The following is a 17,986-nucleotide window of genomic DNA, read 5'->3' as shown; positions in this document are numbered from 1 at the left end:
CCCTATTGCATGCTGGTTATAAATATGGACTCTGGTTTCAGAATACTGAAAATCTTCCAAATTTCTAGTTAGATGGGTACATACCAGAATTCCCTGGGAAAATTTTCTACACAGAATAGCTCCCATTTCTCTCCTTTTCAGTTCCAAAAATAAAACTGGCTGTTGCAGTAAGAACAGGATTAGAAGGAAAAAATGAAGTGCATCTGTATTAATGAAAAAGTTTCCCCTGTTTTTCTATTTGTATCCAATTTTTGAACCAATCTTCAGACAGATTAGATTTTACATCGTTATTAAGAAGGATTTCTTGTCTGCTTCTGCAATGTGCTGGTGAAAGGAAATCATGGAAAAAATTGCAGACCAACAGGTAGATATATTTGTAGATTTTACATTAAAACCATCGACAAGCAAAAATATTTAATGTAAAGCTTCCTTTTCATTTACCTACCTGCTGACTTCAGAGTTCACAGTCTTGATTCTTTCTTCATCAGCCATTGTTGTCTTAAAAACCAAAGGCAGGGCAGAGACCAATATTTCTGCACTGTGTTTGGTCTTTATTGTCAACCAATGTGATAGTATGAATTGCAGATAAAGAATTTGGGAAGTGTAGCAAAGGCAACATTTTACAGTCACACTGTATTGCAGTACAAAGAAAATCACATGTTTAGTTTTCTAAAATGTTCTACGATAACCATTTTTTACATAAAATTGAAATCCTAGAGATATCGTCTAAGGAACATAATTGGAATTCTTAGAATATAAATGCTTGGACCTGGCACACACAAGAAGGAAGGTGTAGTTTTTCCTAAGAAAATATTTTTAGAGAAGCATAAAGTACACTGGAACAGGTGATAGTTAATATATAACCAAGATATAACTAATGCTAAACATTCTGAATATAGATGCATATAAATACTTCTAAGAGAAGGCCAATCTGCAACATTATAGCTTTCACACAATAATTCTATTTGTTTTACTTTTAAGCATAGTGAGAGACTGATGTGGCTTTTGGTCATACATATTAAAAAGAAAGACTCAACTCAGTAGGGGTTGAAGGAAGTCTTGGAAATTTGTAATAGCAAATAAGCTATTTAGGAATGACATCCAATTTAAAAATTATAATGGCCCCTATTTTGAGTGGCCCCTGTTTATTCTGGGAAAGAAGATCTATCTGTAAAATGACTAGGGGTTTTATAGGTCTATTTCTTGCTTTCAGACACAGTTTCTGGAGAGAAGACAGGTGAATCCCAGAGGATGTTCCCAGTGGCTGCCATGTTCAGACACCTTGAAAGCCAAAGAAACTTCCCTTTCCCTGGTAAAAATCCCAAAACATTTTATAAATCGAAAGCCTACAAAACATGCTGATTTTGGAAGAGTTCATAATTCAGAATATTTCCATGGACATCCAAGAAAACAGGAGTCATTAAACCCATACTCTCCATACGTGTGGGGCTGGAAGAATCCAGTTTTCACGAGAAAGGTGACTCCAAAATCTTTTACCTTTTACAATGCCTATTTTGGCCTGGGTGCATCTACTTATCTATTGACCTATCTTGTATCTTGGCCACAGCACTAGACAGAAGGAGGGCACTGTTTATAATCCACTCATGAAAGACACCTGAAAAAGCAAACCCCACAGCGCTCTGAAGCCTGGAAAGAGAATGGTTCTGCCCTGGGTTACTAACCAGCCTCCGAATATCCCGCTCCGACTCCCACTTGATCTTGGAGATGGCTTCTTGGTGGGACTGATGCTCACTCCTGAGGTCCCCAGCCTTGATTTTATCCGCTTGGATCATATTGCTTAGCGCCTCATCCACCTGCTTCTTGGCCGTTTTCAGGTCCGCAATTTCCTGTAAGAGCTTAAGGCGCTCTGCATCAAACAGTTTCCGGGCCTCCTCGCGGGCCTCGATGGTGAGCGCTGTCCTTACTTTGTCGCTGCTGCCGTCCCGGAGCGCACACAGCGCCGACTTGAGCCTCTGGATCTCCCCGTCCCGCACCTTCACTGTCCGGGCCATTTCCTGCTCATGCTGTTTGATGAGATTCTCCCGCACGGCCTGCAGCTCCTTCATCTTCTCCTCGTGGAGCTTGGCTTTGAGTTCGGTCACTAGGACCGTGTGCTTGCGCTGCTCCAGCTCACGGATCCTCTTGGCTTCTTGAGTTTTCTCTCTTTCGAGCTTAGATACCTGAAGGCAGAGAGGTGAAAGGATGAAAAGAGGTGAGCCTCATCAGACAGATGTGCTCCTAGGCAGGATTGGCAGCTCAGACCCCTGTGATCTCTTAATGCCTCGTCTCTTTTCAAATTCCAGTCCCCTGTGGAAGGAGCGAGGGGAGCCACAGGGCTTTTAATGCTGGGAATGCAGTGGGAAAGGAGGAAATACCCGAGGGTGCTTACATCACTTTGTTCAGAAAAATAGTTGATGTTCTGGGGCCTCACTGTTCTGTGTGGTCTGCAGACAAGCAGCACAGGCATCACCCAGGGGCCTGTCAGAAATGCAGGGGCTGGGCTTCCTTGGTGGCTCAGTGGTTGAGAGTCCGCCTGCCGATGCAGGGAACAGGGGTTCGTGTCCCGGTCTGGGAAGATCCCACATGCCGCGGAGCGGCTGGGCCCATGAGGCATGGCCGCTGAGCCTGCGCGTCCGGAGCCTGTGCTCCGCAAGGGGAGAGGCCACAACAGTGAGAGGTCCGTGTACCGCAAAACAAAACAAAACAAAAAAACAAGAAATGCAGGGGCTCCATCCCAGACCTACGAATCAGAGCCTGCAGTGTAACAAATCCCCAGGTGACTGGTGTACACGTTAAAATTAGGAAGCGGTACTATAATAGTCTTCACCCTGGTGAGGAGTTCAAACAGATCACCTGGAGAGCTTTCTAGACTACACATCCCTAACAAGGTCCAAACTGATAAATGTGGGTGTACCGGGACACCCAAGTTGGTCCATAGTTCAATATTATGATCAGGCTAATAAATTGGTGCCTAAAGTGATAGTATAAAATATTCCTCCGCCCCTTTTTTTGGAAGAGAAGCTAATTGCTGCTAAGGGGGAGGTGAGAAATGAAGACAGTTGATATGTCCTCAACCTTACCTTTCTTACTATGGCAACTTGGTTCCACCCCCAAAATTATTACAGATTCACACACACCAGCCCAAAACCCTGCAGTGCAGGGCCCTGTGCTAAAGGCGTTCAGTGGCTGTTGTTACTTCTGCTACATGGGTGTCTGCATCCTTCACTACCCTGCACTTTTATCTCCCTCTCTCTCCCACCTAAGCCAACACTCCAAGGAATTTAATAAAGTATTCCTTCTCATCTTTTCACCTGTCAGGTATTCTGGTTTAAAAAATTCTCCTGTGTTTTGTACTATTTCTAATGATAATATAGGTCTCTTCATAGATTAGCAATGGTACTACCTTAATTTGGCTGTGAGTCCGTCTCTGATTCAGTAGATCAGGGTAGGGCCCCAGCATCTGTAGCTTAAAAAAGCCTCACCAGGCTCTTGTTATACTGTTCTCCTTCCCCCTCCTCATCTCTGCTGCCTGCCTTTGTTCCTCTGTCTCTGTCGTTTGCACATACACACACACACACATACACCCACACAGTAACCTGGAAAAAGGGAAGAACTGGGCAGCCCCAGGGGTAATATCTAGGTGAGTGATACTGAGTCTCTGCCATTTGTAAAATTAGAACGTTTCATAAAATAATTAAGAGCCCTTCCAGCTGAAAAATGTTAAGATCCAAATTCCTTATTGAAACCATTGTAATTATAATGTAAAGTGTCTGAGATTTCACTTACCTTAACAGTTTACCTACCTTTAGCTAAAACAGGATTTTCTAAGTCCACATGGCATTTTATGAATATTTTATTTTAAAGGCACAGCAATTACTCCCATGTAGGTTATTCTAAAAGAACTCAGGGCACAAGGAGACTTGGCAAAATATGCAGCCAGGCATCCCCAAATGACTGTCCTTGGGTCTTGCCTCCAGCCTAGGCTCAGGTCCCCTCCCAGATGCCCTTTAGTTCGTATGTTCTAGAGCTGTGCTGTCCCATGAGGTGGCCACTAGCCACACCGAGCACTTGCAATATTGAAAATCTGAATTGAGCCCTGCCCTAAGTGTAAAATACATACCCAATTTTGAAGACTTAGTATGAGGTAAACATTAATATCTCATTAATAATTTTTACATTGATTACATGTTAAAACTATAATACTTTGGATAAATTAGGTAAAATAAAGTATATTATTAAAATTAATTCTGTTTAGTTTTACTTTTTAAAATTGTGGTTATAAGAAATTTTTAAATCACATATGTGGCTTGCGTTTGTGGTGCATATTATATTTCTTTTGGACAGCATTGCTCCAGAGTTCTTGGAGGTTCATTTAATGAACCCAGCTTTCTTCACACTGCTGCTGACATTCTCTTAGTAAAGTCCTGTTATGATCTGATTTATGTTCCAGGACTCCTTTCTGTTGGGGAATAAAATCCCAACACTTCAGCTGCATCTTTCAGCTCTCAGAAGGCTTGGTTGGACTTCCAGCTCCCATTTCAACTTCTCACTCTACCTCTCCAGGCACGGGGGATTATCCTATTTTCTGCACATGCCCTACATTGCTGTACCTGTGTGCCTACCTGAGATTCTTCCTCCTGACCTGCCCTTCCCTCAGCTCTGTCTGGGATCCTTTCATTCCTCATGACCCAACTAAATGTCACCCTCTCTGATCATGACACCGCAATCACCCAGGGCCAAGCTTATTTCTCCTGCATTTGTCTTCTCAGTGCAGTTTGCTAATACCTCCTTGCTGGTCTCTTCCACATTTTTCTTTATGCTGTATTTTTTTTACGTACTTGTCTGTCCTCACCACCTCCTCTCCTACCTCACCTCAGACTGGAAACTCCTAGAAGGCTGCCAGTGAGCCTTGTTCATCTTTGCCTACCCAATGGTTGTCAGCACAACACATGATAAGAAGACAAAGAGTATGTGTGGAATTAAAGAATGTAAGCCAATATGTTTCCCTGGCTAGCCTCGTAACCAGAGGCAGGAATAATATATCCTGTCAACGTTTTAGAGAACGAACATAGGCTTGCACTGTTACCCAGAGCAGCCCTCCTCCATCCCTTCCCTGCATAAAACAATAAAACAAAACACCCCCTAACATATAATGTTTGCCTGTCCTCTGTTCGATGCTTCCCTCAGTTCTTCAGTGATGAAAATCTAAATCTAACTTTCCATTTTTCTACAATGAACTGAAGAAGTATCTTCTAGACCATGAGTGGGCAAACAACAGCTCATAGGCCAAATCTTTCCTGCCCCACCCCCAGTCTTTGTTAATAAAGTTTTATTGGAACACAACCAGGCCCATCCATTTCCATATTTCCTATGGCTGCTTTCACGCTACAAGGAAGTTGAGTAGTTTCACAGAGACTGTCTGGCCCACAAAGCCTAAAATATTTACTGTTTTGCCCTTCAAAGAAAATGTTTGCTGATTCTTCTTTTAGATAATGCACTTTTTGACATGAGGGGCCTTATTTTTCACTGATTTAGAAACTCTGTAATTTACCTTCCATCTAGGACCTTGGGGAAGTTAACTTTAGCTTGAGTGACAGGAAACGGGATCATCTTCAATTTCAGCAGGACGTATTTATGTTCCTTAGGCATTTGGAACAGTATCATGACCATTAAGAGCTGATAGGTAACAAGTTACTAAGGGAATTTTAGCAACTTTTCCTAAAACAATAAAACATTGTAGTAAAAATGGATAAAGGGTAATGAATTCTGGGTTTGTATTTTGATTTCATTATCTGCTGTCTCTAAGAAGGTTGCTTTATTCTGAGGATGTTTGATTACAATTTTAAAAATACCTGTAAAAGAATTATTTTTAGGATTAAATTAGATAGTGAATGGGAAAGTAGCTTGAACTGTAAAGTACTATAAAATGTAAGGTAATGATATTATTATTGGATATAAGAGGAGATACTCTTGACCTAAAATTATTTGTCAAATTCTCTGCAGGTGCATTAGATTGTACCACTTTCTGTAATTTCTCTCAAATTTATTTATAAACACTAATCTTTTGTGTGTAGACTGGAGAGGAAATGAATGAAAAAGAAAAAAAAAAGTGAAAATACAGGTGTATGGGAAATATATTCCAGCATGAAGACAAAACTAGCACTGGCCTTTTTGTCTATCACATAAAAGGAATCCACAGAACTCAAAGAAAATTCAAAGGTATTGAATTACATATGGCATTTTTTTATGTTTGCTTATTTTGGTTGTCATGGAAACTGTCATTTTTGGCAGGATTTCTAGGTATGATTTTTTTAGGCTTGGGAGAAGAGTTTCACTGTGAAGGAGATACAAAGAATGTGACTGACATCTGGGAGGAAAAAAGAACCAATAGAAATTTTGTAGTAAAATCATTTTCTGAAAATTATTTGCAGCTTAGATTGCACCACTAAGGAAATAGATCTTAATATCTTAATGTAAATCATGAGAATGAGTATACAAAAAGATGAAGAACTACCCCTGAGTAACAGTGAAAAAATGTGATGATAATACTTTGAAATGGAAAAAATTATTTAGTTAATTGGAGAGAGAATCAATTTTGTTAGTGGAAATGTTTTATGGAGAAAAATTTCAGCTCGATCACGTAAATGGTAAGCATTTATTGAGGGTTTAACTTACTATGTATGAGTTAGGCAATTTTTTAAAGGCTTTACACCTATCAGTACATTTAACCTCCTAGGCAGCTCTATGATGTAGATAGTATTTGTTGCACCTGAATTTCTGATGAGAAAAGTGGGGAACAGGCTCTACATAAGCACAACATAAAGAAGGCTGGTCAGAGTCCTGTGTGGGCCAGGAGCCAGGTCAGGTCAGATCCCAGATCTCCTAGTTTGCTCTGAAACCTTGGGCAAGCTGGGGCCCCTGACTCAGCCTCAGTCTCATGTGTAAACTAGAATTGGTGATATCCTTCTCATATGATTGTTGAGAGGACTGATTTCCATAATGTAGCAAAAGTCCTTTGGAAAGGCTGGAACACATGGGAGGTTAATAATTATTAATACATGGTAGATACTAGATATTAATTTTCATGAACATTATAGCATATATTAACATTAAATCATGTGATAATATACTAATACCAACAACAACATAAATCTAAATACCCATATTATGGTAGTAAGATGAACGTTACTATTATTACATTATCAAGACCATAGCAACTATTTTCCTAATAGAAAGAGATGTTCAAAGATAACATTTTCCTCAAGATGTCTTGAGTTCCCTGGTGGCATCTAATCCTAACTGGGAAGACACCTGGATTATGTGTATGAAGAAGGACTGGAGGGTGGGGTGGGACAGGGCCGGGGGTGAGCACTGAACAGAGCTCTGAATGGTACACTTCCCATATCCCTTTTACCCGAGAGGTGTTTTCAAAAAAATAAAATAAAATAAATAAAGATCATTAGGAAAATTTAATCCAGCTGGGAAAAGCTTCCACTATGACAGAAGGAAGAAAATTCATGACTAGCCCTCCCAGGCCTCACAATATATCTTCTTCTGTTCTCATTCTGTTCTGGCCTTTGAAAGATGCCACTGTAAGTTCTGCCAAGATAAAGAGGGTGGTGTTTGAGCTTTAATGTGACCTTCGAAATCTAGGATTAAACATTGGACAGCCTGTCGAAGATAAGGAGGATTGAGAGGTTATCAAGACAAGACAAGCTAGCAAAAGGTTCAGCTTGGATTATCTGCATTGGATGTTGCTGGAGATCTAAACTCATGGTAGGCTGGCAGGGATTTTCGTGGGCACTGAGTAACTCTCCAACAGGAGATGTGAAGAGGGAAAGGCTGCCGCCACAGGACCGTGACCCATAAGGGCGATTTTTTATACAGCCTGGGGAAGTAATAAAAGCTTCTCTCTTTTCATTTCTTGGTTTTAGCTACTTAGGCTTCCTGAAAATAAAACTAAATTTGCAGAAAGCAAGAAATACTGGATGCCCAGTGTGGTCCCTGAACCTGGAAGCTCTAGAGTACTAGCTGGAGGATAGACAAGGTTGGCTGGTTTTCTGAGAGTGCCCTGGAGGCAACAGAGTGCGGTGGAGTAAGACAGCATTACATTGATCACCGCCTTGGAGAAGATGGGAATTCCCATTTTGGCTGCTCTACTAGCTGTGTCACTGGGAGCAAACGAGTTACATGGTTAGAACTCATTTTCTTTCTCAGTGAAATCAGAATAGTATCGCATGCTGCCTTTGTCCCAGGCTCTCTGTGAGGATTGCTTTGCAGTCTGAAGGGCTGTCCAAGGTGGCAACTGCTGCCTGGAGCCGACTCCTTGCAGAACCTGCATCCCAGGACTGTTGCCCCCCTGCCCCTACCCTTGGAGCCCTTTCCTCTGCTCCTGCTTCATCCCCTCTGTGCCTGTGGGGTTCACCCTAGCTGCAGGCTGCCTCTGAGGGAGAAGACCAAACCCTGGGGAATCGGATGGGTGGATTTCACATCTCACAGCAATCCCTGGTATGCTTACACACCCTGATCAGTGGATCATGGTGTCCACGGAGCAGACAGACAGGGAAATACCATGGCTTAATGGCTCAGTGCTGCTCTAAGAAAAACAGACCTGGGTGGAAATACTTTCTCCACCCAGGCTTGGGGTTGCCCACCTAAATAAATACTATAATGTACTTATATCCCTTGGGGTTGTTGGGAATGTTTTAAAAAGAACCATGGAAATTCATTCAACAAGTAGGACATGCCTCCTACATGCCCGCCAGCACTGCAAGCTCTGGGGATACCTTACTTAGGGGATCCCTTAAGCAGACATGGTCCCTTACCCATAGAAGCATATATTTCATTGGGGTGGGGTCAGCAGGCAATAAACAAGCAAATAAACGAATAACATAACTTCAGACAGAGCCCTGTGATTAAAGTATTACAGGGCGATGTGATAGAGTACATGGAACTAGGGGAACAGTGTCATCTAATTCGGTGGTCAGGGAAGGGTCCCGAAGAGCTAAAGCAGTTTCCTTTCCTAACTAACCCCGACCGTTTTGCAAGGACCTTAGCTCTTTTATGTTGTCTACAATCTGCCCGTTTTATAGATGCACAAGTGCAGGCAGGCCCAGAAATGACAAGATCATCCAGCATAAAGACCTCACCCTGGGCTTCCCTGGTGGTGCAGGTGGTTAAGAAACTGCCTGCCAATGCAGGGGACACGGGTTTGAGCCCTGGTCTGGGAAGATACCACCTGCCGCGGAGCAACTAAGCCCGTGCGCCACAACTACTGAGCCTGTGCTCTAGAGCCCATGAGCCACAACTACTGAAGCCCATGTGCCTAGAGCCCGTGCTCCCCAACAAGAGAAGCCACTGCAATGAGAACCCTGCGCACCGCAACAAAGAGTAGCCCCCGCTCGCTGCAACTAGAGAAAGCCCGTGCAGAGCAACGATGACCCAATGCAGCCAAAAAAATTAGAAAATAATAAATAAATTAACTAACTAAAGAAAAATACCCTGCCTTGTATTCTTTCCTATCCACCACAGGCTCTTCACAGTTATATCCTCTTGGCCCTTATGCCTGGAGTCCAGTCAAAATGACCTACCTATCTGCATGGTTATTCCTATCAGCGATTGGCAAATCTTTTAGATAATTTCTACTCACCAGAATTGACTGTATCTAGTATTTTTGTTTCATTTCCCTGCAGTGGAAATGCAAGCATCTGTAGGAGAAAGATAGGGGTATGTTCCCACACCCTCTCCCACTTTGTTTCTCCATTTGAAATTTTGCACAATAGTGTAAAGAAAAGTTCTTACATTCTCTCTTCCTCTGCCTAAACTTTTCAGTATTTTCCAGACCTTCACATATTTTAAGCATAGGCTTTGCAAGACATGGAAACAACCTAAGTGTCCACTGATGTAAAATGGATAAAGAAAATGTGATATCACACACACACACACACACACAATTATTCAGCCATAAAAAGGAAGGAAATTCTGTCATATGCAACATTATGCCAAGTGAAATAAGTCAGACAGAGAAAGACAGATACTGTGTGGAATCTAAAAAAAAAAATTAGAGCTCATAGATGCAGGGAATGGACTGGCAGTTGTGGCCAGAGGCAGGATGTAGGAGATGGGAGAAATGGGCGAGGGGGGTCAAAAGGTACAAACTTCCAGTTATACAATAAGTAAGTTCTGAGGATGTAATGTACAGCATGACCGCTATAGTTAACAATCCTGTTAACAATATTTGAAGGTAGCAAGGAGAGTATATCTTAGAGGTTCTCATCACAAGAAAACAAAACTTTGTAACTATGTGAGGTGACAGATACTGACTAGATTTATTGTGTAATCATTTCACAATTTATACATATATCAAATCATTACATTGTATACCTAAAACAAATACAATGTGATATGTCAATTATATCTCAATAAAATTGGGGAAAAAACATATTTAAAAAAAAGAGCATTGGCTTGGGAGGAGAGAGAAGGGGAGTTGAAGACTCAGCTCTGTCACCAACTAGCATGTAACTCTGGGTGAACTGCTTTACCTCACCGAGCCTCGGTTTCCTCATCTGTAAAATGTGGATCACAACAATGCCCGCCTCAGAGAATGGTAGTGAGGATGAAGTGAGATGACTGAATTATAACACAACTTTTTTTTTTTTTTTTTTTTTGTGGTATGCGGGCCTCTCACTGTTGTGGCCTCTCCCGTTGCGGAGCACAGGCTCCGGACGCGCAGGCTCAGCGGCTATGGCTCATGGGCCCAGCCGCTCCGCAGCATGTGGGATCCTCCCGGACCGGGGCATGAACTCGCGTCCCCTGCATTGGCAGGCGGACTCTCAACCACTGCGCCACCAGGGAAGCCCAACACAACATGTTTGACACTAACTCCTCAAAAAATAACACACACATACTTAGGAAGTAAACACGACTATTATCCTATACAACAGATGAGGAAAGGAAGATGCAGAGGGATTTCATAACCTGCTCAGGGAAAGAGCTGGGATTATGTCAGGAGGAAATGCAGTTCTTACGGTGTGTGACAGATAGTAAACATTCAAAAAAGTCTAGCATTTGTGACTCTGCTCTACTACAATGGGCTCTGCAAATGTCAATGGGATGATTTGTCTTTCTGGAAAAATGAGTAATGCCCCATCGCTCCAAAGGTTTCTGCTCTTTAACTAGTCCATTCCCCAGTGGCTAAATTGTCATTTTATCATCATAGCCTTGGAGCCAAACTGAGAGTTTGAATTCACATGTTGGCATTGTTCATATTCTCTCTCTTAAAGCTTGGGCCTTTGGAAACACAGTCGTATTTATTTTAATAAAACTGCTTTATGACTTGTTTGCCCTCTAAATTCCCTTTGCTCTTTGGGGAATGCTGCTGACAGGCAGTGAGGCTTTGCTGTGGCCCCTGTGCTGGGATTGTAATTAACTGCCGCGGAGAGAGAGACTGGGGAGGGGGCAGCAGAGGGGACAATAGGGCAGTGCTTTTATTCCAGAGCCTGGCTTCTCGTCTCTTGTCAGAGGAAAGGGAGATTACCCCTGACCTGCTGGCTTAGACACCAGGGCCTCCCTGGATAAACAGACAGGATAAACAGCTCTGTCCTCGGTCAAGAGTTACTCCTTTTAAAAGGCTTGCATGTGTGGAAAATGGTAGGGTGGGGTCTGTCGGGCCTCTGCCTCTTTAAAATCTCATGAGTTTGCTCTCTGTAAATCAGTGGCAGGTTATGGTTGCCGCTCTTTAGACGGATAGGTTTCTTCCCGTCAAGGTAGTCTGTCATTCTGTTGTTACTACAATTAAAGGAGTCTGCCGGGCTTCCCTGGTGGCGCAGTGGTTGAGAGTCCGCCTACCAATGCAGGGGACATGGGTTCATGCCCCGGTCCGGGAGGATCCCACATGCCGCGGAGCGGCTGGGCCCGTGAGCCATGGCCGCTGAGCCTGCGCGTTCAGAGCCTGTGCTCCTCAACGGGAGAGGCCACAACAGTGAGAGGCCCGCGTACCACAAGAAAAAAAAAAAAATGTTATGTTGCCCCAGGGAAAGTTAAAACCAATGAAATGTTTATAGGTTGTCAACCTGGAAGGAATCGTGGAGTGGAGTGTTTGTCAACATGAAGGCAGAGAGCCACCTCCATGGGGACTGTCTGGACTGTTTGCTGGAATTGCAGTCCTGAACCTTAACCCACTTACTTTATCAGAATCCTTGGGTTGTGGGCCCAGGGATCTCAATTTTTAATAAGTTCCCTCAGGTTATTCTAATGCTTGAGGGACACAGATATGGAGAAACAGATTCAGTCACTGAATTACAGATCGAGATACTGAAACACAGAAATTTGTCCCCAAGGAGAGATAAAGACAATATTCTGGTTTTCTGACTCTTACACAAAAGTTTTTGGGTTTTGATTGTTTGTTTGTTTGTTTGTTTTCGTTTTGGGACATCACATTCCTTTTAGCTTCGTGGAAACTATAATATCCTTCACAAACTTTACATTGGGGTCTGGTTATCCAAGGTCAAGGCTTAGCTGAGACAGGAGGCCAGGAGCTTTGGCCAAACCAAGCTTTATTATTGCTCAAACCAGGAGAAATAGATTTGGGTGAAAATAACTAATTAAAATGTAATAGTAACATCAAGGAAGAAGAGGTAGATTAAAAACAATAAGGGTATCTGTTGGTTTGTGATCTATAGCTTGATCAAGGACGTTTCCTTACTACACAACGCATTATCTCTTTAAGGCAACTTTATGCTGACATGGCTGTCTCTAGTTTGCAAAAATGTCTTATGCCTGTCACATATTTCAAAATGCTGTCCTGTCCGTGACCCTATTTGATATCCATACCACTCTAGTAAGATAAGTGTTAGCATATTCATTTAAGGGGTGAGATTCAGAGAGGTAAAGAGACTTTCTTAAGTCTGATTAGCAACTGACTCAAGCAGACAGCATTTTAGAAGGGATATTACCATGCATTTTTTTTTTCAGAGTTTGCTATGTGCCAGGCAGCTCTCTGAGCATCTGACATGAATTTTCTCATGTACTCCTCATGACTCCTTTTTGTACTTGTCTAACTTAAACCTCATCCCAGCTCTACAGGATAACAGTATGTGACTGATGAAGAAGCTAAGGTATAGGGAAGAAATCACCTTTTGGTCATGTCCTTCATCTACTCATTTAACAAATGTATGTGGAGCTTTTCAATTCTGGACATTTATTTAGGCTCTAGGAATAGAGAGGTAAGATGAGACTCTGTTGTCATAGAGATTACACTTGACTGGGGAGAGAGAAGCACTAAACAAGTGAATACATGAACACAGAAATGGCTCTGAGATGAATCAAGAAGAGGCAGGCCTTAGGGAGCATGTGGGCCCAGGAAGTGCTCTGTTTTAGACACTGTGGTCAGATGCTTGCACTAGGGCTGACTCCTGAAGGAGGTGAGGAAGGAGCGTGCCGCTGACTGGGGAAGAACAAGGGCAAAGGCCCAAATGTGCTGGGCATATGTCTCGTGGTCCAGGAAAGAGGCTGAAGCAGAGTGATCTGGGGGACAGCAGTGGGAGATGGGTCTGGGAGACAGCTGGAGGGAGAGTCCTGCAGTGGTGGGGAAAGTCCTGTGACTGAGAGGCAGGAAGCCTCTGCAGGGTTCTGAGCAGTGGAGTGACACCAGGGACACATCTGAGAAATTCCACAGGGGAAATGACTACAGAGGGCAAGGGTGGAACCTACCCAAGGCCGTATGCCTATTAAGTGTCCAGAGGTGTTGGTGGGGGCAGGTGTGGTCTCAGTTTTTACATCTGGCCCCCTGGGGAGGCAGAGCTCAGACCCAGGGGCAGGTTTTTCTCATGTTCTGTGTATCCTGTGCTCAACTCCCTCCTGCCACATACAGGGAATCTCCCTCTGTCCAGGGGATGTTGTCCTCTCTGGCAACCAGCAGACAGAGGCCCACTGAGGCAGGCCAGCGGGCAGAGCCGGGCCAGTGCCTCCCAGGCTGCAGCCTTGGGGAGCCCCACTCACCTTGGACTTCTCTTGATGCAGCTCTATCTGGATGTCTGTGAGCTTGGTCCTGAGGTCTTCGTTGGCAGCTTGAAGGGCGACAATGAGCGCCTCGGGCTTCTCGCCCTTATTTCGCCCTTTCTTGGACATTGTTCCTCTCTGAATGGAGTCTGTTGGTGTTTAATTCCTCTCAAGCAGGGGCTGCCATGTTACTGCTGCTTCTCCCGGGTGCGATGGCTCAGCAGCTACTGCGTGCTGCCCCTCGGGAAGGTCTCCTCAGCCGCTGTCCTAGAAGCCCTGGGAGAGGCAGAGACAGCAGTTACCGCTGTGACCAAGACCTGGGCCACGTGTCCGTCAGGCACTCAGCCTGAGCTGCCTGCAGGAGCCTCCTCCCGAGGGCTCCTGTCCACTTGGTGCATGAATTTAGGGCCGACTTTCTAAAGGGCTAGTCTGGTCATGTCAATGCCCTGCTTAAAACTCTTCAAAGACCTATGAATACATATATGAGTATACCTTTCACATCTCAGAGTGCCCTTTATGCCTGAACCTGCCCATTCTCCTAGCCTCACCTCCTCCACATCACTCACTTATACCCTGGCCATAAGGCATGTCTTTTTCTGATTCTTCCTCTCTTCAAATAAGGACTTTTCATTTTTCTCCATCCTCTGCCCAGCCTGCTCACATGGTCCTCCCCGTATCCTCATCCTCACATGCTGCCACACAGACAGGTTAGTCTGACTAACCTTTATGACCCCATCAGGTCTCAGCTGGCATATCAGTTCCTCCTCGAAGCCTCCCACCTTACCCCCAGGTTAATACATGTTCAAGGGCGGTCACCTCCATAATCTGTAAGCTTTCTAAGAGCAGGAATGTGTTGTTTGTATTTACAACTTGCTTCTCAGGATCCATCACAAGACCTGGGACATACCAGGCACTTAATTAGTATTTGTGAAAGGAAGTCATCTATATGATGACCTATGGTCACCCTACAGAGAGACCCAACTTTAAGAAAATCTGATATATAAAGATCTAGAATTATACAGTGGATAAACTGGGAGAAGTGGGGATTAATTATGCTGAGTTAATTGGGTCACTCACTTATTCATTTAGTCAATAGGCTTGTATATGTTGTGCTAAGTACAGTATGTTGAAATTGAAATTGTTAGCTTTCCAAGGCAAAAACAACAACAAACCTTCATCCCTATCTATCTATCTATCTATCTATCTTCATCATCATCATCACCATCATCTATCTGATAACTGCCTTAAAAAAAATAAACACTAGTTGTTTCAAAAATATAGACAAGAACTTTTCCTTCTCAAGAGAGAAGTAAGGAGTAAGGAGGGCTCCCTGAAGACGCCTGGAACTTGAGGAGTGGGTAGGATTGTAACAGGTGGAGAAACAGGTGAACCTTGGGTGAAGGAAACAGCAGGTGCCAAGATACAGCAAAGAGAAAGCATAGTAACTATTTTGGGGGAAATGGGGGTCTGATTAGTTACAACCCATGATATGGTTGATGGGCATTAATGCTGGAAAGGTTGCCTGGAAATGATAGATTCTGAGAGACCTGTTTTGCCATCCTTAGAATTTTGGAATCTTTTATTTATTTATTTATTTTTCAGTAAGTAACAAGGAAGCTGTAGGAGCTCTTGGCAGGTAGATGCCCTGATATAGCAATACTTTGGCGTGGTTATTCTGGTGGCAGAGTGGGGAGAGAATGAAGGCAGGGAGACCAGATAGAAGGCTATTAAACTTGCCAAGGTGAAGGATGATGAAGGCCTAGTCAGAACAGTAGAAAGAGGAGAAAAAAAAGAGATGTGTCTTGATTTACAAATTCTTAAATGTGTCATAGGAACAAGGAGGTAAGAAAAATATGAATACTAAACTGTTAGAGTCGATGAAAAAAAACATGACTAGATAAAGAAGATACTAGAGAGTTTCCCATGCAACCTTTCAGAAAATTGAGTATTGTGTACATCTAGGTGCTTCAGTCTAGAACTAAGGGGAATTCCTGCTGATGACCCATATGTTCTAGCAGCTGCTGCTCTACCAAGACCCCTGGTATTCAGCCTTGAGGACCATGCTGGGATCCTGGGCTTCCTGCCATCTACCCATGAGCACTGGGGCCATGCCCTTTGGAGAGTGTCCCTTGGGAAAGGGGATAGGAAAAGGTTAGGAAGTTGAATCCGCCTGTCTCCAGCCGTCACGGACCTGTCCACCATATTCCAACCTAGGCTAGATGCTGGAGTTGTCCTTCATGCTTGTTTTGCAAATGTTGAGAAATCATTAAAGTGTATGGCTGGGAGACTTCTAAGTGGTTACCATTCTTTGCTTTTAGAATTGAAATGAATTCAACAAGCATTTATTGAAAATTTGTATGACAAACACCACTAGGCACAAAGATATGTAAGATAGTACTTAACTCCAAGCAGGCTCTGGGTGAGTAAACTCACATGTATACAGTTAACAGGTTTCTCTTCCTCTAGTTGCTCTCTAGATGTTGCTGGTCCCCAGGGCTTCGTCCAGGTTATCTCTACTGGCCCCACCTATAGCGTTATGACTCTCAGTGCTATATCCATAGCCCTGACCATTCCCCAAACCCCAGACTCATGTATTCAACTGCTTCCTTACTAAATCCACTTGGACATCCAATTGGTATCTCAAACCTAACCTAACTAATACAGAGGTCTTTTTTATTAGTTCCTCAAAAATCTTTTCCTCCCCAAGTTTTCCCATATCAATAAATGGCACCAGCACATGCCCAGTTATTCCAGATCTAAGTTTAGAAATCATCCTTTTTTTTTTTAATCCGTTACTTCCCTTATTCGGTCCACGAGGAAGTCTGGTTTGTTTCACCTACAAAATATGTCTCACTTTGGTCAACTTCTCTCAAACCCCTATGGTGCTGTCACAACACAGAGGAAAGGGCAGTTTGGGAAAAGCTTCCCAGTCACTTCCTGGCCATATCGTCATCTTGAATGAAGAATGGGCTTTTCTAACTGGAGATACTCAAATGGCAGAGGAAGGAACTTGAGAAAAACGTGGAGCCACACAATTGATGTCTGTAGAGAAGGCTGTGAACTGGGAGAAGAGAGACTGGAGTTAGATTTCACAGGCTCCTGAATAATCGATGATTAAATTTAATTCATAATGATTAGATTTCATTATGTAGAAATGGAGAAACATAGCAGCCTTTGCATATAAGTGTAATAATAATAAAAGCTTAGAGTGACTGATTGCCATGAGCCTGTCATTGGACTCAGCAATTAAAATACTGCTCTCATCTAATCCTCACTAAAAATAGGGGGGGAAATAAAATGATTCACAGAAAGATTAAGTAACTTGCCTAGGAGGACTGAGTGGAAAGCTGGTGAGGCCCAGATTCAAATCCAGGCAGTCTGAAACTGAGACCTGAGGTGTGTACCCTGGGCTAGCCTGCCTCATATTTGCGTTTTAGAAAGGTAGCTCCAGCAGTGCGATGGAGGATGAGTTACTAAGGAGGGAGAGACTGGCGGCAGGAAATTAGTGAGTGTTCTTCAATGGTCCAGGCGAGAAATAATGCAGCCCTGAATGGGGCCATGGCCATGGGGATGAAAAAGGAGGTGGCAGCTCTGTCACATGGAGACTTTGATGGAATCACGTCCTACTTTTAAACATTACATTCTTCTGTTCCATTGTAAATAACGAGTACCAGCTCTCTGTCATTGCTTGCAGCAAGAATGTGCAAAGCAACAGCCATATTTTACATTTTAATTTATAATCCTTTCCAAAAAAACATAAAATATGTGCCTGACTTCACATATTTTTAGTCTGGGAATTATGGTGAACTTCATCCCATAAAAGCTGGAAAAAAGAATAGGATTAATAAATTAGACATGTTCAGGAGAGAAAAAAGCATCACAGGAATTTGAGGATGGAATCAATTTATAGATACCTTAAGGTAAGCAGCTGTTCATACGTATGGCCCTACATACCCCGCTGTTGGAGAGCAACTTTCCAAAGTCTTTT

The 17,986-nt window shown here is 43.2% G+C and overlaps 1 protein-coding gene across 2 annotated transcripts in view; it reads right to left on the bottom strand.

Annotated features, from left to right (window-relative positions):
* JAKMIP2 (janus kinase and microtubule interacting protein 2) overlaps positions 1–17,986 on the bottom strand; it is a 163,041-nt gene that overhangs the window by 52,286 nt on the left and 92,769 nt on the right. For both annotated transcript variants that reach the window (XM_082623987.1, XM_082623988.1), the window contains exons 2-3: positions 13,999–14,274; positions 1,683–2,180 (exon numbers count right to left, since the gene is read on the bottom strand). In XM_082623987.1, the coding sequence (XP_082480113.1) occupies positions 1,683–2,180; positions 13,999–14,127 (627 nt within the window). In that variant the 5' untranslated portion in view covers positions 14,128–14,274. The remainder of the gene's footprint in view (positions 1–1,682; positions 2,181–13,998; positions 14,275–17,986) is intronic.

Source organism: Mesoplodon mirus (genome assembly GCF_964341445.2).
Source record: "Mesoplodon mirus genome assembly, chromosome: 5".
Lineage (NCBI taxonomy): Eukaryota > Metazoa > Chordata > Mammalia > Artiodactyla > Ziphiidae > Mesoplodon > Mesoplodon mirus.
Note: the sequence above shows the minus strand (reverse complement) of the source record. Positions and strands in the feature narration are given on the sequence as shown.